At 46.4% G+C, this 25,563-nt stretch overlaps 1 protein-coding gene across 3 annotated transcripts in view; it reads left to right on the top strand.

Moving 5' to 3' along the window:
- The window catches only part of LOC118286421 (AT-rich interactive domain-containing protein 1B-like), a 183,784-nt gene extending 158,871 nt beyond the window's left edge, over positions 1-24,913 (top strand). For 2 of the 3 annotated variants that reach the window (XM_047327194.1, XM_035610871.2), the window contains 13 exons: positions 4,996-5,129; positions 6,951-7,054; positions 8,980-9,174; positions 9,941-10,156; positions 11,117-11,354; positions 16,166-16,307; positions 17,372-17,541; positions 18,422-18,554; positions 18,715-18,834; positions 18,939-19,014; positions 20,486-21,215; positions 21,348-21,478; positions 21,685-24,913. In XM_047327194.1, coding sequence (XP_047183150.1) covers positions 4,996-5,129; positions 6,951-7,054; positions 8,980-9,174; positions 9,941-10,156; positions 11,117-11,354; positions 16,166-16,307; positions 17,372-17,541; positions 18,422-18,554; positions 18,715-18,834; positions 18,939-19,014; positions 20,486-21,215; positions 21,348-21,478; positions 21,685-23,517 — 4,222 coding nt within the window. In that variant the 3' untranslated portion in view covers positions 23,518-24,913. Of the gene's footprint in view, positions 1-4,995; positions 5,130-6,950; positions 7,055-8,979; positions 9,175-9,940; positions 10,157-11,116; positions 11,355-16,165; positions 16,308-17,371; positions 17,542-18,421; positions 18,555-18,714; positions 18,835-18,938; positions 19,015-20,482; positions 21,216-21,347; positions 21,479-21,684 lie in introns of all 3 variants that reach the window. The other variant, XM_047327193.1, reaches the window with a different exon arrangement.
- The last annotated feature ends 650 nt before the right edge of the window (positions 24,914-25,563 follow it).

Genomic DNA, 25,563 nt, shown 5'->3' with positions numbered 1-25,563 from the left:
TCTCGTCTGCTGTCGCTCATTTTGCCTCTTTCATCCCCTCCCCGTCTGCTTTCTGTTCTCTCTCCTCCCACCTGTTTCGCTCTTTACGCCCCGACTTTGCCAACTGTATCGTCCTCTCCGTCTCTGTGCAGCTCTGTTATCCTACCCAGACTGTTTCATCCCCCTCCGTCTTTCTTCCTCCCAATTTGCTTTTTGTTCGCCGCTGTCTCCAGCACAGCCTTGTTATGTTTTTCTTCCTCAGATCCCACTTTAGAACATCTGAGGGAGATCAGGAGAGAAATTGGCCTCCGAAAAACCTGCTCCAGTGCGCCGCCAATTCGGAAACATGCAGACCCAGTTCCTCTCCGTCGGCGAGACACAACTTGTTAGTCGCGGCACACGCGTTTAGTTTTCACTTGTTGATGCGTCAACCCTGGGTGAACTGTCACAGACACCCACTCACGACCTTGTAAATCAGCGGCTGGTCTCATTTTCTTCACCGTCTTTTGCTTCAACACATCCCTTCTCCTCTTCCCCACCAATAATCCCTCTAAATTTCCACCTCTAATCCCCCATATCCATCCTCCCCTGACTCACACACACCCTCTCCCACTTCAGCTTCATTCACCCCGGGTGAAAAGAATGCCGAATGAACAGAGGAGGGCCACTTGGGGTATCCCATGGCTGCAGGCAAGGGTCGTGATTAAATCTTCATAAATTGTGGCGTGGGTGTTTGTTTTTCTTCCCTCGAACCCTCTCAGAAATTAGATTCAGAAACCAATGTCCCGGTTTTATCGGTTATTCGGTTCGATCGGTGGTTGAAGGGAAAGTTTGTCTTGACCTTCAGAGTTCGGGGAACAAAGAATATAATCTAGTTGCTCTACTTAAAGTCAAAGCAGAAGAATATGACGTCGCCTTGGTGACCAAGTCCCGTATTGTCTTGTCCGTAGTCATTTTGTAATCTAGGAAATTTGAGATACTCGTGTGAAGCTGTTGAAGTTACTACAAATAACTGAAAAGTCAACGTGTAAGTGTCACAAATGGATGCTGGTCAGTCCGAAGAACGAGGTTAATCCGCCTCGTGTCAGGTTGTTGACGGCACCGCGCTGCCAGTTGCCAGTATGATGAAGTGCGGCGTAAAAAAAAAGTCTGACATGTTATGTTCAAATAACACAGACGGTGTCAAGCCTGTCAAGTGTGGAGGAGGTACGAGTCTGTTTGGGAGAAAAAGGTGTGGTAGAAAATATTTTGAGGGCAGGGAATTTATGTTGGGGATTTTTTTGGAAAAGCGAAGAGAACAGAACGTATTAAAAGGTATAAGCTTTTCTTGGCAGCTGCTTCTGAGGACTGAATTGGCTTTTCAAATGACTTTCCAGCGCTGCCGGCGACACTCTACAAGAAGTTCCTGGAGCTATAGGAACGGGCGCCGTCGAAAAAATAAGCACTTAGTGGAAGAAGAGCAAAGCTCAGGAAGAGAAAAAGAGCCGTAAATCAAAGGGAAATTGAAGAGAGGAAAATGTTGGAAGAGGGAAGAAGAGAGGAGAGGAGAGTGCTCCCAGGCAAATCCTTGCCAAATAATTCATTTCTGACCTCCTTAGTAAGTAAATTTGCTAAATAAATAAGAGCAGCGCTTGAATGTCAAGAACGGAGGATGCTGCCTGTGGCGCTTTGTCGCTCGCAGCCTTGGCAGGGCTGCGGAGCGCTCTGCTTTCATTAGATGGGCAAAATAAATGGCTTCTCCTCCATCCATCCTGAGCTGTTTGATGTTTGAGAAGGAGGAGGGGCGGACGAGTAGCTTTTCTCTGGATTTAATATGTTAAAAGCTGTCCTTTTATTTCATTTTTTGTGGAGGACTTATTCTGGTCTCCCCTCTGTCTGTGTATGTGTTTGTGTGTGTGTTGAGTTGAGTCAGGAGTTTGGAGGGGCTATGAGCCCAAGCTGCCCTGAGAACAGATTGGGTCCATATATAATTCATGGCCTCCAGCCGATCCACTCCATCCTTCCATCCAGCAGCCTCGCTCCGGCTCTTTTTCTCTCACTTTCTTCTCCACACTCTTACACACACACACACAGAGCAGAGGGATCGATAGGGAGGGCCGCTCAGCCATCACACACTCCTGCAGTCCCAGCACTTCTGCTGTCTCGTCCAGTTAGCAGCGCTGGGAGGCATCAGCGCGGCCTGTCACCACGAATGAAGGACAAAGGCGCTGCCACTTCCAGAAAGACACTGTCAGCTGGTTGGCTGGCACCTCGTAACCATGGCATCCCCTTGGCAACAGCACACACCCTGCACATGAACACAAGGACACACATACACACACTCACACACACACACACACACACACACACACACACACACACTCTGCCCACGGTGTGAAAGTGGCCTTCTCTGATGCCCTTCACACATGTGGACTGAATAACAAGAGGAGAGAGAGTGTGCTTGTGTGTGTGTGTGTGTGTGTGTGTGTGTGTGTGTGTGTGTGTGTGTGTGTGTGTGTAATTAGGGAGAAAAAACAAACGGTAGTATTAACAGTAGTATAGTAGTTTTATGTGTGTAAACTGTAATTTGGTGTCAAAATTCTGTAACTTTTCAAGAAAACTCAAACATTGTGTTTTTGAAAATCAAATCTCTCCCTCTTTCTCTCTCTCTCTTTCTCTCTCTATCTCTCTCTCTCTCTCTCTCTCTCTCTCTCTCTCTCTCTCTCTCTCCCTCTCTCTCTCTCTCTCTCACCCCTCTGGCCGCTCCTAGACAACAAACTGAAAGTGCCTTGGCCTGATAGTGTTTGTATAGATGTCTCTATGTCTCTCACTTTGTGTGCGTGAGCGTGAGCGTGTGCGTGCGTGTGCGTGCGTGTGCGTGCGTGTGCGTGCGTGTGCGTGCGTGTGTGCGCCCGGCTCAGTCTCATGGAACAGCGATTACCTCTAGCTCTGGGGTCCTGAGCTGAAACTTGCCCCCCCCCCTTTCACCCCCAGCCGCTCCACCAGGGACCCCTGCACACACTACTCGGGCCTCTCCGGCCTTAATTTCCTCCTCTCCTTCCCTCCACCTAATTTCTTCTCTTTCTCCTCTTCCTCTGTTTCATTCCATCCCTCCACTTTCCCTCTTTCTCTCTCTCCCTTCACTCACTCTTTCTTTCTCTCTCTCTCTGCGGCAACAGGATGCTGTTTTTTCCCTTCCCCAGCACAAAGGTGCCTGAGAGCAAGATGAATGTGCTGTGCCGGTTTTTTTTCTTTCCTTCCCCCGATAGCGGCACATGCATATATTAAGTGTGATTAAACGCTGTGCAGTGCCTCCATCAAGTGCTTTCTAATGGGCTTTTTTATGACATGAATTAGTCATAATGGGAGAGTGCCACAGTCGAGAACCTCCAACCACTGTTGTTGTTGTTGTTGTTGATTTGGATACTCCACTATTCACACGAGAGCTTGTATTCCTTAAGGTGGGTGAGGGGTGTTTTTTACAGTATGGAGGAATGAGATTCACAGGCACTTTGAATCTCTGAACTTACTTTTCGCTGCTCTTTTATCATTTTTGCTTTGTTTTACTTGCGAGGGAAGGTGACGCGATTTAAAAGGTAAATTTATTTATTTCTGTGTCTTGACTCACGCAGAGCTTTTTAGGGAACATGTAGGCATGTAGCCCCCCCCCCCCCCCCCCCCCCCCCCCCCCCCCCACCCCCCATTAGAGGGAAATGGGGCCAGATAAGCGTGGATTTGGTGTGAGCTTGTTTCTTTGCCACGGAGCTCCCCTGTGCACCTCGGCCCCCATAGAGGGATTACATATGTATCATCAGCCGTGCTCTATGACTAATTACATCTGTGAGATGAGATTATGGGGAGGTTTACCAAGCCGATCCCTCCTCTTAGGCTATGTGTATCGGTTCCAACATGAGGCATTATGCGATGTGTCTGTGAGTGTGTGAAAAAAGAGAGAAAGATGCCAGTTAGGAGGGAATTGACACGACATACATCCGGATAGCATTTTTTCTTTCAGGCCACATAAAACTGTGTTTCAATTTGGGGCCAGATACTCCTCCTTCCTCCCTGCTCTCCTTCCATCCTTCCCTCCGTCACACTCACCCTGACTACTGTTTGACTTCCTCGTCTGTTGTCGGCCTCTTTTTCCCCTCTCCTCTTCATCTCCTCTTTTCATCCTGCTGTCTTAGTATTCCTCCTCCCTAACTTATTCTTCTGATCTCTTAGGCCTCTTTCCCTCACTCTCTCGCTCTCTCTTCACCTCTCTCCATCTGTCTCCCCCTTTCTCTCAATCTTTTTTTTTATGTGGTTGTCCAGGAGATAATCTTGAGCCAGCAGGAGATACACCAAATTGTTCCCAACATGGTGTTTCCTTTCAGCCTCTGTGTCACTGGCTTTGGCCTGCCAGGCATGCAACGATAGACGCTGCCTTCAATAACACACACACACACACACACACACACACACACACACACTCTAGCATTCAGCAGGTTGTAGATAAGCCCCCTCTGATGTCACTTGCATCGCCATGTGATGAGCTGCCTGAGAGGGAGAGGGGAGGCTGAGGGAGGGCAGATTGAGCGGGATTGATTTCTGCCATCACCATGGCAACAAATAACATGATCCTCTCCAAAAGCACACCTTAATTAGTTAAATTATGACTTGTGGGAGAGGGAGAGGGAGAGGGAGGAACAAGGGGGGAGGGGGGATTTGTGAAGGGGACGAGCAAGGAGCGGAGGATAGAGGAGTCGAATCTTTTATAATGCCGCCGCGCTCATCATCAATCTTTCAGAAGAGCTGTTTCTTCGATCTGGCTTATGTTGCTTTCCATTCAGATACACACTCTTCTCCACGACAACGTAGGAGTACGAGCGGTGACAAACTGCCAGTTATCATCTCTGTATACGATTTTTATGACTTCTGTTCTCCTGCAGCTTCCTCTGATATGTCTCCTCAGCCCGCTGTTACATTGTGAGTGTACGTAACGTAAATCCTCTCTTCCATATCCACTTACGTCTTTCTCCTCTGTATGTGGTGCAGGCAGGGCAGCTATCCGGGCCCCGGTGTCAGCCAAGCAAGCACCATGGCCACCACTGTCCCCTACAGCCAGCCAACAGGCAACAACAGCTCCGCTATGGGAAACGCACAAGGTCCAGCCTACATGCCGCCTTCAGGTATTCAGCGAACTAGCAGAGGTCATTTTAATGGTATATGCTGTTCAAGGGTTTCTTTGGAAATATGAATAGGGGGAGCAGTTAATGACATAGAGTAATACGAATGTCAGAATTGAAAGCCCCCAAAACTTTGGAAAACACACATCTGACAAGCTGAGATAAGTGAATTATCTCAGTTTAACTTCAGAGCCAAGCCCATTGATAGGAGCTGTCAGCCTCCTGCAAAACCCACATTCAACCATTTTACACAAAAAGAAGCTTTGACTCCATCGCCACTTACTTATCTTCTTGCAGTGTGCAGAGTAAACGTGGATTTAAATGGAGGAGAACCCGTTGAATACGCAGGCACGGCCCTGCAGGTTAATGTTAGACAGTGCACCGAGAGAAAACCCATATGTTTATGTTGAATGTACAGCAGCGCCGGCTCAGAATAAATTCCATTCAGAGACGGAGAGAGGTAGTCAGGAGCAGAAGGGGCAGAAGTCAGCGAAAGGCCAAGAAATCAAAAGCGTTCTCTCCGATACCAGTTACTTTCTCACTTTGTCTGTGGAGCAGGCGCTCCATTGAGCAGAGATTAATATGGCGCATTCCTCTTCTTCTTTTCAGCCCTTCACCCTGTTGCATTGTAGCTAAATGCACCTCGGAGAGCATTGTGGCTCCCAAAATGAAAGGCTCCTTTTTTATTTAAAAACCAAATATCAGAATGCGTGACATTTGGAAAACTTCAAACGAATTAAGAGCGCCAAGGTTCCTCCGAACTCATCTGGTTTGCCCCTGGGCACAGTAAAAAGCCATTAGTTTTCCCACTGTGCAGCAGCATACAAGGGAAAAATGAAGAGAGGAGAGCCTTGTATCCAAGGACCCCCTTCTTTCTGTTAATGAGAAATATGAAGCCGGCTCTATTAAGGGTAGTCTAAAGGATCTTAACTCCTCCTCGAATTCGAAACCTCACGATGGCACAACGTTCTGTTGCCACTTTGAATACTTGTGAACATGTATGATTTCCCCCCGAACTGAGGATGTGCAGCCAGCAAGGTTGAAAGAGAGCACTGGCTTCTTTCTTTTTTTGTGTGTGTGTGTGTGTGTGTGTGTGTGTGTGGGTGTGTGTGTGTGTGGGTGTGTGATCACGGTGTTTCTCGCGAGCTCCCTCCGCAAGCGAAACGAGAGGAGTCATCGTTGTTATCATTGTAATTGGCACCATCACCTTCATCATCATCATCATCATCAGTGTAGTCATCGTTATCATCGTCGCCGTGTGTTAGTCACCGTGATGGCAACAACAAATGAGCACATGCAGTTCTTGTGTGCATTGTGTCAACATTTAGTCGGGGGGGGGGGGGGGGGGGGTTTGGGGGGGGGGGGGGGGGGGGGGCTGTGTGAGTCTTATCTCATTCTCTTTCTGTCTTCCCTCAGCTGCAGCCTTTTTATATGTTTCTTTCACAGGCGACCCCTTTACAGGCTTTAGAGGGGCCTTGAGAAGGCAGAGAGAAAAGAACATAATATTTCAGCTGCGGAAAGACATTAAAACATTTTACAATGTCTGACTTTGTCCCATGACGTTAGACAAACCATTATCCCGTAGCCTTCGGCACGCACAAAGGAGGCACCACTCGGTGTGAGGGAGTTACAACGTGTTGAAGCGGCCATACTGTAACATCAAAGTACCTGTTCGTTCCACCGAAGTGAAAGCATACCTGCTGTGAATATTTTTTTAGTGGGGGGTCAAATGAGACAGTTCTGTTCTGGCCAAAGAATAAAGCCGCCTGCATATATTAGAAGGGTTTGGTACTAATGTCTTTTTGTGTCTCCTTGTTGGTGAAGGACCCATGGCGATGTCAGGAGACGGCATGGTGAGCCCAGACGGGAAACCCAAAACGGACGTCAAAGATGACACAGGGCCCGCCAACGAGCCTCACAAACCAAAGGTAAACCCCTCTTTGCGATTCCCCCCTCTCCTTTTCGTTTATTTTTTTATTATAATTATTTTCATCTTGCTCTCCTAATGAAGCAAACCAAATCTGATCAGCATACGCTGCCTCAGCACAGTGGGATCATTCTCTGTTGTTTTCCCCGCCACATTTAATGATTTGCTAAACATCTACCATTCCCAATGTTTTCATCGCTTTGTTTTCGCCCCCCAGCGCTTGCTTCTCGCTGATGTTTTGGCAGCGCAGAGTTGCGAGAAAGAAAAAAAAAAACAGAGAGCGAAAGAGAGGCCTCGGCATCTGCAGTACACCCGTGCATAGCACAGGGCATAAACATAATGACAAAGAGCGGCACACCGGCCTCTCCGCTCCCTCACACTAACACACACCATCCGTCTCTTCAACACTACTTTGTCAGTGTCTCCTCTCAATAAACACACACACACACACACACACACGTATGTCAACACACAATGCTGACTTCTCATTTTGCTCCACAATTGCGGCTTGGCTCAGCTCAGCAACAACAGAACTCTGCTCTTTGCTCTTTTCTTCTCCCTCCCCTTGTTTTTGTTTAACAACCTCTCTCCCACACACACACACACACACACACACACACACACACAACCACCTCCATCACATCCACTACACGTCGTTTCACTCCAAATCCCTGTCTTTTCTTTTGCTGATTAGGGTAGCAGGGCCTTTTGAATTATTTAAGGCAGTCGGAGCAGCCAGAAAGACCCCCAGTGCTCCCAAAAGAGATGATCCGTCTGCCGAGAGAGAAAGAGAAGCCGAGTGAGAGGGAGAGCGGGAACAAGCGAGATGGAGAAAGGGGAGAGGGAGGGGGGAGATAAGGTTTTGCTGACATGAGCATTCTGTACACAGACCAGAAGCTCTTGTCAAGCTGTCTCAGACTCTTTCACACACACACACACACACACACACACTCGTATGTTCACATGCACTGACTCTTGTACCTAGACTCACTTTGGAGAGTGATCTGCACAAAGTGGAGATTGCATCTAAATTCACGCTCATACGTTTTTTTTCCGAGACAAAACATGTAACTAATTCATATTGATCAGCATGAATCTTAAGTATTATCACTCAGCCCAAGACCACTGTGTCTATCTAACTGGGGCTAGAATTAGTGGTATTCATAAAAATAAAAAGAATTCAGTAAAAACAGAAATACCTGAACTTAGTCAAGTTACTTAATGCTGCTTGTCAGTAAAATATACTGACCTAAAAGAAGTCCTGCAGCGTAGCCCTTTATACTGTGTTTTTATTATTTGTGTATTGTCAGTTGCACTTTAAGATGTTAGCAGAATTTTGGCTAAGCTCGTTTAAGCTGGGAGAAGTGGAACTAAGTTAAGTACTAAATATACTCTTGGGTATATAAGTGCATTCAAATCTATAGTAACACATGTCTGTTTGTGAGATACTTTAATTTGTCATTTTGATTTTGCTTTGTCCCGCTCTCTCATCCCACGCATTTTTCCATACCGTGAACACGGCGTTAACCTATACATGAACAAATGATGAATAAAACTTGAACCTGACCTTGTAAAATGTTTCTCTTTAAAACTATAGATGAGTAACTTATAGCCGTCAAAATCTTAACATGGAAATACTGGGGTGCCTCCCACCTCTGGATCTTGGATTTCACTATACATACTTACACACATAAACGATCCAATGTCCACACACGCACACACACACGCTCACACTCATTTTGGGTTGTCTGCTGTTGCTGTCTTTTAGCTTTGTCCTCAGGGCTGTTTGTATAGAACACACCATACTGCCACACTGATACTGAGGAGGAACATAACGGAGATGAATGTTTTTAGTCAAAGATAATTAAAATCCTCATCTCTCTCTCTCTCTGTCTCTCTCTCTGTCTCTCTCTCTACCTCTACCAGCTACAGGACGGCTACAGCAACAATAACAGCAGCAGTGGCTCCCAGCAGTGCGTGTCCCAGCCGACCACGCCAGGCGGTGCCCTGCCCGTACCCTCCCCCCTGTCCCCCAGCCCGGCCAGCCTGTCGTCCTACCACGGCGACGACAGCGACAGCATCAGCAGCCCCCCCTGGCCACTCAAGACCCCCTCCAGCCCCGTAAGAGCGAGACACTCAAACACTGTTGGTCGCTTCTAACGACAAAGAAACACACACGACACAGAGACCAAACCGGGAAGCTAATGTGAATTTCCCCCTGACAATAATGTCAGTAAAACCTGTTAGTTTGACTGATTTGTGTGTGTGTGTGACTGGAGGATTATTGAGTAATTACTTGATCAAAAGCCGATTCTTAGCGGCAAATCTCTGCGGAAACCTGGACGGAAGCCAGACGTCGTTGCTATTAAACTTTGTCCACCAATTTGAACATGAGGGATATGAATGTGCAGTCGATTAAATGAAAGCAGCCGGCACACTGAAAAGAAAATGCTCCAAAGAAGTGTTTATTTTTCCTTCGTCATTCATCCAACCGTCCTACATCAGATTGTGTAAATACGGGATGAAACTTTAATGATCCCTGTGGGGAGAGTGGGTTGTTGTAACAGAAAAACAGCAATAGGATACAGCAGAGAAAAATAAACTGTAGAATATACAGTATATAGAGCCTTAGTATACACTATATACAATATTAAGCACATGTAACTATTATGTGTATAGTCTGATCGTGTTTAGGATAAGTGTATAAAAACAACTTCATTGGTGTGCCTACATCATACAAGCCACCCATTATAGTATACCATTTATTATTATGATTAAAAAAAATATTGATACTATAATTTATATAGTATATAAAAGGCCACATTCTTAAGTTAAAGTCCCAATATACTAAGTCAGCTTTTCTCCTTTTCTTATTTTCCCTCGCCAGAAAGCCAACCCTAACGCCTCCACCCTCAGTGGAGAGCGAATCGCACGCCTCTATGAGCTGGGCGCGGAGCCGGAGAGGCGGGGCTGGGTGGAGCGGTACCTGACCTTCATGGAGGAGAGGGGCACGCCCGTTGCCCAACTGCCCACCGTGGGCAAGAAGCCGCTGGACCTGTGGAGGCTGTACATTGCCGTCCGTGAGATAGGAGGCCTCGCCATGGTAATAATGCACAGGAGGCGTGCTGAATTCTTAATTCATAAGAGAACATAAACCCACATACAGTAAAGACGTCTCACACTGATCACGTGCGTCGCCTGTTTAGTATTCTACAGCGACGTGCGCTCTAGCAGAATTGGCATATGGTGTGCTTGTACATGTTGAGAGATGTGCCCGAGAGAATGAGACACGCGAAATATATCTCGGAGAATCTACAGTGTGTTCCTGACAATGTCCCACCACGCAAGTTCCAAGCAAACTCCCATCTGTGTCATATATTTATATATACATATACATTTAAAGCTTTACATGCTTAACTTGGCACAGTTTACAGGAAGCAAAGGGACAAAAAAAAACAGGAGATATACGTACACACATCACTAAGAGTATATGTACACATCATATTCAAAAGACACAGGCTTTAATCTGCGACTATAATGGCCTCCGCTCGTCTGAAGAGGCTTCCCACAAGGACATGGAAACTAGCTGCAGGCATATCCACCCATGAGATCATCTGATGGGGGGCAACAAGGCCCGGCTCCCAGGCGGCTCTCCAGTTCATCCCAAAGGTGTTGGATGTGGCCGAGGTCAGGCCTCTGTGCAGGCCAGTCAAGTTCTTCCGTGCCAAAATCAGGAAAATACATTTCTCACTGCTTCACTTAATGCCCCGGGTCAACTGTTGTATTATTGTACGTTGTAATTGGAACTGAGGAGCGTGGCCCAAAGTATTGGCAGTGCCTAGTCCACATAGTGCCCCTGCCACAGGATAGATTTTTTTGATTGGGCTTTGGTCGACCATACTCCAGGCAAAATGTGTGGCTGATTCTACTCGGATATATTACTGTACAGAGAATCCATGAGCAAAAAACAAATGACTCCTTAGCCTAGAACCTCACTGCGATCAGTGCCAGTCATTTCCACTTCTTCATGTCTTTGTCGTTCTCCCAACTCTCAACCACTCAGGTGAACAAGAACAAGAAGTGGCGCGAGCTGTCCACCGCGCTGAGCGTCGGCACGTCGAGCAGCTCCGCCAGCTCGCTCAAGAAGCAGTACATCCAGTACCTGTTCGCCTACGAGTGTAAGATGGAGAGGGGAGAGGAGCCGCCGGCAGACAGCAGCAACAGCAACAGCAGCAGCGGCGGCGGCAGCGTGGCTGGAGGGGAGAACAGGAAGCAGGTCAAGATCCAGCCGCCGTCACCTGGTAAGGCCTGATAATGCACCACTTCGCTGTTTTTTTTCACAACTGTATATATATATATATATATATATATATATATATGTGTGTGTGTGTGTGAGTAGCAAGTGCATAATCATTGAAAATATGAATTAGCAGTGTTTCCCAGTGGAGGTTTTGGTATCAGCCAAATAGCAGTTTGAAAAGAGTCGACACTTTTACACCAAACAAACTGTTACAGTTGATTTTGTGGCTAATTGGCTCTCAGGTTAATTTAGCAAAGAAACTAAATGGACTTATTGGTCTGAGCAGAGTTATACGAGGTGCTGTGCTCATTAGATGAATCAACCAGATGTGCCGAAATCAAACTAAAATGGTGATATTATCAAAACGCAAAATTTAAAAAAAGAAACGAAACCGCAAATCACGTCATGAATTAACAATGTCAACCCCTTTGACGTCCACAACGGCACCTGAGAGTGCATTAGAAGACTCACAACAGGCCTGATGTCTTAAGAAATATGAAAGGGGAGGGGAGGTAGCATGAGAATGATTTTTTTATTATTATTATTATTATAAAATCACAGAAATACATGGAATGTTACGTCTATTGTCCGCCAATTCCAGGAGACACGTGACAACGAATACGCGTTGGGCAGTCGGTGAACCAATGAGCGACCTCGTTCTTATCGTGTTGTCGGCCTCAGACATACCTCACTCGAGAGGCCAGGAGAACGCTATTCGCCACTAGCTTGGATGGTTTCGTTTTTCTTTCCCCATTACAATGTGCGATCAGTTATTGAGCCAAAAAAGTTGTCTATTTACATTTTAAACAGGTTCACTACATTTAAACATCTCTATAGTATTTATTTACCCATGCATGCAGATCATTTTGCACCATCGATCTGCGAAGTATCCCCCCCTGTACTGAAGCTGAATGGATTACGCTTGAGACACACAAACCTCAACAAAATGTACATGGTGGATTCCACTGGGGCTTCTTTTGTAATTTGCTTCTAGTTTTCCCTTCAACAGATTCATTTACTGTGGCCAGCCAGTAAGTATTACACTCGTTTATTAAAAATAGCATACGGGGGATGCTGTAAAACCCTCGGAGACAAGGGAATATTAACACTGTTTTGATGAGATGATTCTTAGTTTAATGAAGGTGAGCTACGATAGAATCACCACTTGTACCTGAAACCCAGGACCTGCCTTTATTTGATTACAGTGCTTGAGAGGTTAAGTAATATTGTTTTGGCTCAGCGCCGAAACGCAAAGGGTGCTTTTTTTTGTTTTTGTTTGTGTGTGTATATTACCTGTTCACACCGTGTGTCTCTGCGCACAATTATGATGTGAGCGTCAGGAGCGTGGAGTGAGAGCGTTGGAGCGATATGGAGCGCTAAGGTCACGTCTCTAATTTACGGCGGCGATGAGAAAAGTGACCCTGGCTTTTAAATAGAACATCGGAGCACTTCACCTGCCTGAGACGCCGCAGATTGCTTTTCCTGGCGGGTGGAAAAGAGCATCCGCCTTCATTTGCATACACACACACATTCACACGCGCACGCACACGGCACACACAGGCAACACGGAACGAGCAGTGTGTATAAACACACTCAAATGAATGCACGTTCCCTCCCACTCATAACAGTTTACGGTTCATAATTCGGGGGGATCGGCACAACCTCAATTTCACAGATTCTCATTGGCCCACATCAGCCGATGTACACACAGGCAGAGATAGCTTGGACATGGTGAAATGCGTAAAGGTTAACACATGTGGTGGTTGGGCCGCTTTTTGGATATGCAGCACTCCACTGTAAGCTGCTTATGCTGCCACACTTGATTGAAGTAATATTTCCTGCCTTTTTTGCATATGTAAAAACAGCATGGTCCTTATGACCCGTACAGTACTTTAATACTAAAGCCATGTTTTTCTCTACCAGACTATTCTACTTGTTCTACTGCAAAATATTCTGGTTTTAAAAGGAAAAATTTCAGTCATGACTTAGGTATTACTTTCAGATTTTTGTCATTTTTCGGAGTTAACTGCTTAGACGTCGGATACCAGCAACATCACCAACATGAAACTTGGAGCGCTCGGCCAATCATAAAGGATCTTAATGACCCAGACACTGTAAGATTCAGCCACGGCTGGTGCTGAGAGGGATTATTACTGTGTATGTATAAATCAAAAGACTGTATTTTGGCAAATGTAACTTTTTCAACTCGGCTCTCGAGTAATGTTACGTGATTTACTAAGTTTGAACATCAGAAACTTGGAGAAAACTTAATTTCATTTCTTTCTTTGTTTTGTTTTTTCTAATAAAACTCTATCGGGGAGAAATCCCAAACTTCCCAGGAAAAGAGTGACATATTCCCAAAAAAGTTATGTTTTTTAACCCAAATATTGCCAAAATTTCAGGTGCACTCACCAAAGGTTTTCCCTCGTTGGATAATGTGGGCGCTGTTGCACACATGTATTTTTACTAATAATAATACTGATACTAATACTAATAATTTTATTGAGATGCATCCTTTACTTGATGTTTATGTGTCATTTAAGTGATTGCATTTAGTCAAATGAATGCATGAGTATTATGTATGAATTACATATATTACCTATTGTACCCAATAGTCCCAAAGTAGAATTTTATCAAACAATCAATAAAAACTTAATTTGCATTGCACCTGTAATACGTACATACATAGAAAAAATGGAGTTCAAAGTGCGTCAAAATCGGCTGATGAGACGAAAATTGGACAGAAAAATAAATAAAAATGCTGACAATGAAATACTTTAAAACACATTTTAATCAAAAATTTAAAAGGATATTAGAATAATATACAAAAGTGCATAAATGATGAATACTAGCAAGTAAACAGTTTAGTTACGGTACTTTTATTCACAGAAGTCAACATACATACTGACAGACTTTGCCTTCTATTCTTGCACATCCCCCCCAAAAAAGATCCAAACCACAGGTTCCCAAACAAGAAGAAAAGAAAAAAATCTCACCCACTTCCTCTGTACACATCTGCCTTGATTTTCCTGCTCTTAAGGGCGAACTGCCTCACTGACACACTGCCAGCCTATATATAGACTGATAGGCCAATGATGTCACCGGGGGAGCATGTCCAGCGGGTGTGTGTATGTGTGTGTGTGGGCGGGGGGGGGGTTTGATTAATGAGAACTGGAACATAGAACGTAAACAAACTCGACCTTGCCGTCACCTTTCATTCACAAACCTGGTTCAGCTGACTGACTTTTTTTTTTCCTCCCCCCCACCCTCCACCACTACCACCCGTCTGGATTATGTCACCCGCTGACACACACACACACACACAGGGTCTGTTGCACACGCACACATCAAACGTCAGCCATATGCCTCTTCCACAAGCAATATATCCCCCCTCATCGCCGCCTCTGTCATTTTTTCTCTCTTTTCTACATGTGGCACCCCAAGTTGACGCTCTCCTCCACCTCCCCTCCATCTTCGCGCCCCCTCTACATATTATGCATTTGTCTGTCTGCCCCTCCCGCCCTTGAGGAATCGCGAATCTCTTAACCCTGTCTAACCCGACCATTGTTTGGACTTTCCCACTTGTGCAGGAGTGTTTGTCTGAAGTGGGTGATGTCCCGGGAAGTGAAGAATGCTCAATGCACCCTGGCCCTTCTTTGCCCTCTCTCCTTTCTCTGCTCATCTTCATGGGATAACCATCTCTCCCTGTCTGTCTCTGCCTATCGTTCGCTCCATCTCCTATGATGTAGAGGCAGGGGGTATCATTGAATAATTCAGAATTAGTATGAATTTTTAAAGCTTAAGTCTTTCTTTCTTTTTTTCCTGTGGAAACGTGCTGTGCGGGGAAAGGCCACCGAAGCTATTCCAGAGGAAGCCTTCTTAGCTAAATGCTCATTAGTATACTTTCATATTCTCTCTCCCCCCCCCCCCCCCCCCCCCCCTTTCTTTGTCATCTTTTAGCCATAACGCTCCACATTTCCCATTAAACCTGCTTCTGGGAATTTGTACCCCTTGGTTTCATCCGGCGGGGGGTTCTTTGTGCGGTGGGCTCCCGTAGCTCTGCTCCCCTATAATTTCCCAACAATCGGAAGTGAGCGATTCGGAGAACTGCGCAGTCATAACAAGAGAGCACACTAACCCAGTTTTAACCTCCGGTTTGGAGTCCGTGGGAGGGGGGGCAGTGTTTTCACTAGGAGGAGGTCATCGGCACCGGCCTCCTCCAGGTCCTCGCTCATGCAGTATTTATAGGATGTTTGCGGAGGCATTAGCAGGCACATAATTAGATTTTACCATTATCATTATGGCAGATATATACTCTGTATCTTGTCGTGCCCCCCAGCTCAGCCCTCCACGTGAACCCCTCATCAAGTCAATGGAAGATGTAAATGAAAACAGCTAAACCATCTTCAAACAGCTCCCAAATAAAGAGCTTGAGTGGGCAAATCCCCCTGAGAAATCCTTCCCCTCTCTGCTCCTTGCGTCCTCTCCTCCTGCCTTCTCTCCTTCCTCTTCCTCCGCCGGCCCCTCTTTTTTGCAATCGCTCCGGTCCCGTCTTCTCAGCCCTCATGTCGACCGCCTGCCTCACTCCTCATGTAGGGCATCACTGTTGGTGCTCTGGCCCTAAGTCCAGAGTTGTCTCCCCCACACAGCACTGTGCTGCCGCTGAAAGCCGCTCTAACTCAAACCAGCTCCCAGATCGTATCTGGCGACATTGGGGGAGGGGGGGAGGGAGCCCCGCGGTCTGAATGTGTTACAGTTTTTCACCATGAAATCTCACTTTGAAGAATAATAAGGCCCACTTCTGTTTCCCAGCAAATTCTGGCGGCTCTCTCCAAGGCCCACAGACGCCCCAGTCCTCGGGCAGCAGCTCCACAGCAGAGGCAGCAGGGGATCTGAAGCCCCCCACACCCGCGACCACCCCTCTGGGACAGGTCACACCGCTGCCCCCCAACAGGTACCTCGCACACATACTGCATGACTCTGCTGATAGTACTACTGCCACTACTGCTAGTATAAATACTGTAACTGCCTCCAGTACTGGGAGTAGTTTCTAATTTTGTATTATTCCTTTACTTTGTGTCCGTCAGCACCAATTGTTGTTCATGTATAATCAAGCATTGTCAGTTCATGTAGGGTATGAACCAGAATTATGAACGATGTTTGGAAAAAAAAACTATAGCACATTGATGCGGGTTAAAGTCATTAGCAAAGAACTCTATTTGCACCGTTATTTGCAGATACATAACCATTTTCCAAACAGTTAAATGTAATAGTCCCCCCGAAGAGGAAAAGCTTTGTTTATTGGGCGATTTAGATGAGATTGGAAAAAGAAGAGCGAAGTGTTATGTTTTCTTGCTCTTGATATGATGATTACAGTCTTTTACTTCTCAGTTAGACGTCCTTCATGTTGTTGGATGATTATAAATCATGACAGTTGTGTTTGCAAAGAGGAGACTGAGTTCTGTTGTTTAGTTTGTTGGCGATATTACGTACCATATTCCACTGTATTTATTTGACAACTAAAATGACTACTTACTTTGAAAAATCAAGGTTTTTTCAAACAAAGCTACATGAACATATTATAAAATATGATGCTTGGTTTAAGATTAAACTTCTTAACAACATAAAGATTTTATTAGACTCCTGCTGCTATTTCAATGATATCAGGTCAATTTACTTCTAACAAACAATTTTTTACTTCTGTAGAAGTAGTCCTGTGTGGTAGTACGACCACAACTACACCTGCTGCTACTTATGATATCACTAGCGCTCTTATACATAATATATGATGTATTTAATATCAAGATGACACAAACATCATTCAATCCAAAAATGACCAAATAATGATAATGATAAATAAAAGAATTGCATTTAAAATAAAGCTCCCTCATTCACAAGTCATTGTTGTCAGTGTGTCCAATCCCTGATCTGCACCACTCTCATACACTTCCTCCTCCTCCTTCTCGCCCCCCCCCCCCCCCCCCCCCCCCCCCCCCCCTTCTTCCTCACCTCTTCCAGGAGTAGTGTGAGTGTGCAGGACCCCTTCTCGGAGGTGAGTGACCCGGCCTTCCAGAAGCGTGCTGCCTCACTGCCCCCCTCAGCTCCTTACCAGCAGGGCCTCAGCATGCCTGACATGATGATGAGGATGCAGTACGACGCCAAGGACCCCTTCGCCGGGATGAGGAAGAGTGAGTGAGCCACACGCTGTGACAGCCACACACCAAGGCCCGGACCTGTTTCCACCAGTTTCGAAGGATTTTCTTTTTCTTTTTTACAAAACAAAATCAATTTCAGTCAACCGCTTTATATATTCAGACAAACGTGCACGTGGCCTGTAAACAAAGATATTGAAATTTGAAACGTCATCTTTAAACTTTATTTAAACTTACAAGACTCTTCGTCAAAATGACTCGTGTATCCCAAAGCCGTTGCTCTTCCGTCTGTCTCATTGGTTCTAATGCATTGTCTAGTCACCATGTCGTCTCAGATCAGGACAGATGTGTGCGTGCGTGTGTGTTTTGCCATTAGAACTATGAAAGCAGTTGAGAACCGTTTGTTACACCACACATCCCTCCATTGAAAACACACCAGCTCGTCTGATGTTGGTGTATCTTACCCTCCGTCTCATCCTAACTTTGTTCGTTCTTTTCATCCTCCTTGTTTTCAACCTTTCATCCTCTCCACCCCGCTGGGAAGCACCTGTTTTGACCAACTCATGCGGTTTAGTTTTCAGAACAAACGGCAGACTGTAGAAAGGAATGGCGGCTCCTCTGAAGGCTGAGGAGAATGGAGTCTGAATGAATAATATGGTGGCTGTTGGCTGCATAACAACAGTTCAACCGCTCAGAACAATAGGTTTAATCACGAAACGTGGTGAATATTCATAGAGCAATGCTGCCACCTGCTGGTTGGGAGAAGACATGGTTAGAGGAGCATGTTTAAGAACAGGATTAAGTCTCTGTTGCATGTTTCCTGAACTGTTTGTTTACCTTGTTAATACCTCTTGAAATAAATGTTTTCTTATCCATTTTGTTCATGGTGTTGATATTCTACCTTCTTCCTCCACAGTGGCAGGAGCTGACCCTTACATCCCCGGCCAGATGCCCGGTGGTGGTATGCAGGACATGTATGGTCGACCCCCATCTGCCCTGAGCATGAGCCAAAGGTCACAGTATCCGTACGGGCAGGGCTTCGACAGGAGGTAGGTACCACCAGAAGAGGGTGTCGGATATGTAGTAATCTAATCTGAGGCCTACTGTAGTGGTCTTATTAAAATGAACCTGCCCACGTGTTTACAACAGAAGTTATGTCAGCGATGTGTTGTCCGTAGCGTGAGGACTTCCCTGTTGTTTGATCCTCAGACCGGACCACGTGATGGGGATGGAGGGGAGCATGGGTCCCCCCGGGAGCCAGAACAACCTGGGGCCTTCCAACAGCGAAGGCAGCATGTACTCTCCCAGCAGATACCCTTCACAGCAGAGGTGCGTGTGTATGTTCGTTCATGTATGTTTGTATGTGTGTGTGTTAAGTTATATCAGACATCAGTGAGTGACATATTTCCTCTGCCTCCTCTCCTCTATGTCAGACACGACGGATACGGTCAGCAGTATCCCAGCATGCCATATGGGATGCATCCATCTGGGATGTACCCACAACAGCAGGTGAGAGAGAGCACTGCACCTGTAACTGTAAGATGGAAAAAGAGTCGCCCTTAAGCTGCTTTCAGACGTGCACTGAAGTCCGCACGTCTTGCTGAAATTTTTCCGCAGGGGCTGTATGTGTTTTCCAGGACTCCTCCTGCCAACCCCCTTTGTAAAGCTTCAGAGTGCGCCCATGTGAGAATGAGCGAGCGGGCGTGTTGATTCAAACAGCACGCTCTACCCAGACACCACAGAACCGTTACCGAAATGTTCCTGTTGGTGTGAACGCGTCCCATTCGGACAGTCTCCCCGCTGCCTTCGTCATATCTGAGCGGCAAACTCCAGGAAGTGTCCAGAACCAAATTTCCGGACATTTCCGGACACACGAGTTTGTGTCTGAAAGTGACTTCATGTATCGATGTCTAGGCGATCCATTGGTATGAGACAGCCCAGAGAAACACTCTGAGGTTAGACCAGTTTAGAGTAGATCATTTCCAGAGATAATGTATGAATAAATTAAAATTATTAAAATACAAAGTAATATTGTTCTTCTAACTAGGCTTTTTGGCCTGTTTCAAAAGCCCAGTTTAGGGGTCAATGCTGTATTTATTCTTTCTCATCTTGTTACTTTTTGTCTACTACTACATTGTGTTTAAAAATATTTATTATCATTTCTAGTACAGAAACACTATCACTTGCATTACTCGATCAGGTTCATAAACAGGCTTAAGCAAGGGTCCATTGGTCATGTGGTGAATGTTACTGATATGATCATGGTCTGGTAGTGTCTTTGTTAAGAATATATCTGATTAAATTGAGTGTTCAACTACAGTTTCAGAAACAAACACAACAACAGCTAAGTTAAATTCTTGGTTGAGAACTCCTCTCTGCCGCTCGCTGCTCGAGGTGCACGCTGGTAGTTGTTGACATTTCGGGGCCTCGCACAGTGACTCTACCTGCTGATGTTCTGCTGCTGGTGCTGCTGCTGCTGTTTTCACCTTAACTCATCTCAGTTCAGTCAAAGGAAGTTCAAAGCACAGATAACAACAAAAACACACAGTAAATAAAAGAAAAAGAAAAACATAAAGTAAAGAATAACATTTCATCTGTAAGATTTAAAAAAAAAAAGAATGGGTTGAGCTGAGTGTGTGGAACTGGGATAAAAGGATTTTGGGCGGGAATGATAAGACACTTATAGTCTTTCATTTTCTGTTATTTATTGTGGAGGTCTGACAACTGGATCTGTTAAAAAACAAAACAGAAAATATCATCCAGACGGCTTTGTCTACACAGTATATAATAATGATAGCTAGATATTAAATTACAGATTTTTTTATCAACACTGTTCTATAGATGTATTGCTTTCGTTACATATTATAAATAATGTGACTATAGCTAAAAAAGAATGAAATTATAAGACTGAATCTACCAGATCTGTGATTGTCAAACTACAGAAAACAAACATAACTATCTAAACCTTTTGCTTCAGCAGGGCTATAAGCGGCCCATGGACGGAATGTACGGCCCCCCACCGAAGAGACACGAGAGCGACATGTATGCCATGCAGTACGCCAACCAGCAGCCGGACGTGTACAACCACTACAGTGGAGGGTACTCGGGCCCTGAGCACAGAGCCTTACAGGGACAGTTCCCCTACCCCTACCCCCGCGACCGCATGGGCCCCTCAGGACAGAGCCAGCACAGTTTGATGGGTGGGGGGCCCACTCCGAACCACGCTGCCGATGGGCCCAACATGTGGCCATCCAGGACAGACATCGGCTATCCCTACCCCAACCGGCAGGGGCCGGCTCAGATGCCGCCTTACGGCTCGATTGGTCGGGATGACATGGACGTGCGGCCCGGGCAGGAGCAGTGGCACCGTCAGTCCTACATGTCATCGTCAGGGGGCATGACTCCCCTGTCGTCACGCCAGCCCTCATCTTACTCCAACTCCCCCTCCATGGCCAACCACCTGCCCAGAGCACCCAGCCCGGGGGCCTTCCAGCGCTCCCTGGACTCTCGGATGTCACCCAGCAAGGTGCCGTTCATGTCACCCATGAAGATGCATAAGCCCAGCATGGCCATGATGGGCTCCCAGGGCAGTGGATCCCTGGGTCAGTTTCCTCCCAACCTGAGGAGGGACCTCAACTACCCGCCAGGATCTGTTGAGGCCACCATGCCCGTCCTCAAGCCCCGTCGGAAGCTCATCTCCAAGGACACTGGTGAGTTGGGTGTCCCATTTTTAAGTGTATTTACCGCAGTATTCTCATGTTCCAAAAAACACTGTAGATGAGCAGCACAATGTGAAGTGAATTTTAAGACAGGACTAAAACATCCCATCATTTTAATCCCAGGAACGCCCGAGGCGTGGCGCGTCATGATGTCTCTGAAGTCCGGCCTGCTGGCAGAGAGCACGTGGGCTCTAGACACCATCAACATCCTGCTGTATGACGACAGCACTGTGGCCTCCTTCAACCTCGCGCAGGTAGGAACCAATTTGATGGCCACACCTCACTGCAGACTGAAAGAGGAGATTCATTTAGCCCTCTGGGGCAGGCTGTGACTGTGTGTGTGTTGTCTTTGAGCTTCAATACATTAGATCACAGATCCTGGGTATGGCATTCAACAACACCTATCTAATTTCCTTCTGCTTAAATTGACACCGATGATGTTTTGTCTTTGTCTGACCAGTTGCCTGGATTCCTCGAGCTCGTCGTGGAGTACTTCCGCCGCTGTCTGATCGAGATCTTTGGCATCCTGGAAGAGTTTGAGGTGGGGACTGTAGCTCACAAAAGCCTTTTGGATCCTCCCTCCAACCAGAAAGAAGAAGAACCCATCCATGACCAGGAAACAGACTCTGCTGTGCCACCTGAATCAGAATCAGCCTCGGGTGTGGAGACGCAAGTGGAGCAGACGGGAGGCGCCGCGGAGGAAGCTCCGCGGGTTGCTGCAGAGTCAGAATCGGCTGTGGTGAACGGCGAAAAGGAGGAGTGTGCGGCAGGTGGAAAGAAGGAGGACAAGAACAAAGAAGATGAAGACAGGGAGGAGAAAGAAGGAGAGGAGAGTAAAAATGGAGCGGTGAGTAAAAAGGAGTCCGTGGACCAGCCGGTGGCGGAGCTAGAACCGAAACCTCAACAAGCCAGCAAATACGATAAGCTCCCAATCAAGATCGTCCAAAAGGAGGACCTGATAGAAGACATGACAGAGCGCTTAGGTTACGTCACTGAGTTCACCAGCGGGCTGCTCCACTGGCAGGCCGGTGGGGGCGATTCCACTTCACACATCCAGACACACTTTGAGCCCCGGACTGCACCACCTGCCAGGGCGGATGAGAAGATAAGGAACGAGAGCAGGCAGGAGAACACGGCGGAGGACGGAAAGAAACAGGCACCGAAACATATCACTGCAACCATTGACGATGTTTTGTGTGCTCGGGTTGACGCCCTCTCTTACGCCCACCCTGCACGCTCCTTGCCATCCTACCCCTTCCGGGTGCACCCGGATGGGGAGAAGGACCACATCACCCTGCTGGAGGACGAGCCCCGCTGCCTGGACGAGGCTCCGCTCTCCACGTTATCCGGCTGGCAGGACTCGCTGTCCAAGCGGTGCCTCTGTGTCTCCAACATTGTCCGGAGCCTGTCCTTCATCCCGGGCAACGACTCGGATATGTCGCGCCACCCTGCTCTGGTCCTTCTCCTGGGCAGGCTGCTCCTGCTGCACCACCAGCACCCAGAGAGGAACAGGTCGCCCCCTGGCTACCAGAGGGACGAACAGCGGCAGCAGGGCCTGTCGAGTAGCAAAGAGGAGTGGTGGTGGGAGTGTCTGAGTCTGCTCAGGGAGAATGCCATGGTCACGATGGCCAACATCTCTGGACAGCTGGACCTCTCCACCTATTCGGACACTATCTGCCTCCCTGTCCTGGATGGCCTCCTCCACTGGATGGTGTGCCCCTCAGCAGAGGCCCAGGACCCCTTCCCATCAGCAGCACCCCACTCCCTGCTCACACCTCAGAGGTTGGTGCTGGAGTGCCTCTGCAAGCTGAGCATCCAGGACGGCAACGTTGACCTCCTGCTTGCCACGCCGCCTTTCAGCCGACAGGAGAAACTGTTCACCGTCCTGGTCCGTTACGTGGGTCAAAGGAAGGCCCAGGTGTACAGGGAAATGGCTGTGGCCGTCCTCTCCCACCTGGCACAGGGAGACCCCACAGCGGCACGTGCCATAGCCATGCAGAAGGGCAGCGTGGGTAATTTGGTAGGTTTCCTGGAGGACGGTGTTAGCATGGCGCAGTACCAGCAGAACCCTCACAGCCTACTGCACATGGGACATCCCCCCATGGACCCGCCGAGCATAAACATGATGTGCAGAGCAGCCAAAGGCCTTCTGGCCATGGCCAAGGTGGAGGAGAACAAAACAGAGTTCGTGCTGTACGAGAGCAGATTACTAGACATCTCCATTTCTTCTGTGCTCAGCGCGGGAGTGGTGGACATCATTTGCCAAGTCCTCTTTCACCTAGGGAAATTATGACAGGAGGAGAGGCGGGACTTGCGCGGCCGACCCTGAGGTGAACGAGATATTTCCATGTTTTTTTTCTATTTTTATTTATCAAAATGACAGAAAATGTTTGTTTTGTTGTTGTTTTTTTTAAAAGGAGTATCGACATTGACAAAATATATATGTACAGCTTCTGGGCCCTGTTTGAAAAGATAGTGGGTTTCGGGATTTGAAAGCTCAGTTTAATACAAATATTTAATATCTGCTGGTGTTGGATCGCTGCGTTGAACATTTTGTTTTGCATTTTGTGTTTGTTTGTTTACTTTTTTCAGCCAAAGCTGCCACCAGATCTTGGTGCTGAATTACATGGTTCCGTTTGAGTCGACGAGTCATCGATGATGTTTTTCAGTTTTATAAATGCTAATATACTCATCAACATTTTGTTAACGGAGAGTATTTATTTAAAATGTGACACTGTACAGTAGTTTGAACTTTTTTGCCAACAGCTGCGGGGGAAGAAATGCTGACCTTTTTAAAATTGAAATGTATACGTCTCCATCGCTGGAAGATAAATTGTGCAATAGGACCAGAGCGAGTTGTCCATTTTTCGAGAAGCAGTGGGGAAACATAAATCTGCAAAAGACACCTGCAGTGCGCGCTGTAGGCCACGGGGGGGCAGCATTGCACCAGCCAATCAACACGAGAGAAGAGCATCTGTCAGAGGAAGTGTCTAGTTTATCAGTCACGGCCTCAACAACTGTCACAGATGAACTTTGTGTTTCCTAAGCACTTGTGTCATGTCTGTACTTTTTCATCACCGTGTATATAAACCGTTGTACAATGGACGCACACGATTCTTTCAGTCTCTATCAAGCATAGCAAGAGATGGGACTTTCTGACTATTATAACAAATGCTTTTATTGTTGGTAAAAATTTGTTATTGTTACTATACATATTTTGTTAATGGGGTCAAATATTCTGAACATGGCAGATGTAACTGAAGTTTCAATGTAAAAAAAAAAAAAATCCTGTATTCATTGTATTATAGCTGAGAAAACAATCGCTTTGGTAAATCAAACGTGGAAGTGCCAGGGTGCGGGGATATCTGGGCGAGGTCACACGGGAAAACCTGAACACATTTCTGTTTGTTACTGTCCTCCATCCATGTCAATGGGCATATTTTTGAATCTAGATAATGCTCGGAAAAGAAACGTCTGAAAAGATCCTTCAAAATGTCCTGAAAGCTCATTGTAAAAAAAAAATTGCCTTTTTTTCGTATGACTCCATGTCTCTCTTTTATTCAGTATACACATTTATACTCTGTGCTGCACATGTCACAAAAATAAATGTACGATGAACATCGTTAAACACCGGAGACGTTGCATTATGTCCAGACAATCTTAGGCCAATAAAACAGACATCAACTGCTTACATGGCCCGACTTTTATTGATTTCACTCAAAACAGGAGCGCTCGGAGAGCGCAGACCTCTGTTACTGAGAACCCCAAACTGCCCCTGACGGCTGTGTGTGAATGAGTTGCACGACTGATAGACAAATGAATGTGTGTGTGTGAATGTCAACTGCACTGTGAGCTCTTTGAGTGGTTGATAAGACTATAAAAGCGCTATATAATTGCAGTCCATTTACCATTTACCACATCTTTAAAAAGAAATAAAAAATCTTTATGAGTTTACTTTATGAGTAATCCTGCAAACAAACCAATCACATAACCTCTTTGGCAGAGGAAATAAATTGCCCACAGTCACAGACCTTCCTCTTTCTCAATTGTACAATGACTTGTACAAAAATTCTGAAACACCAGACACACACTTGATACGAGGACCTGGCTGATTTCTGCCTGATCACAGTATTTGAATACTGAGTGTGAATATTTCACTGCACAGATAAAGATGGTTGCTTTGTCCGCTGTCACTTCAGAGGGTCTCCTCATATCTACCATCCACGAATCTCACATTTGAATTACATCTCTGATGCGTACTACGACATCATATTCATCATTTTTCTTTAAGGCGTTGATCACGCCTGCAGGTGAAACCCTGAGGACACGGACTCGTGGA

The sequence above is a fragment of the Scophthalmus maximus genome, chromosome 15 (genome assembly GCF_022379125.1).
Source record: "Scophthalmus maximus strain ysfricsl-2021 chromosome 15, ASM2237912v1, whole genome shotgun sequence".
In the NCBI taxonomy this organism is placed as follows: Eukaryota; Metazoa; Chordata; class Actinopteri; order Pleuronectiformes; family Scophthalmidae; genus Scophthalmus; species Scophthalmus maximus.
The sequence above is the reverse complement of the archived record's forward strand: the minus strand, read 5'-3'. Positions and strand labels throughout refer to the sequence as shown.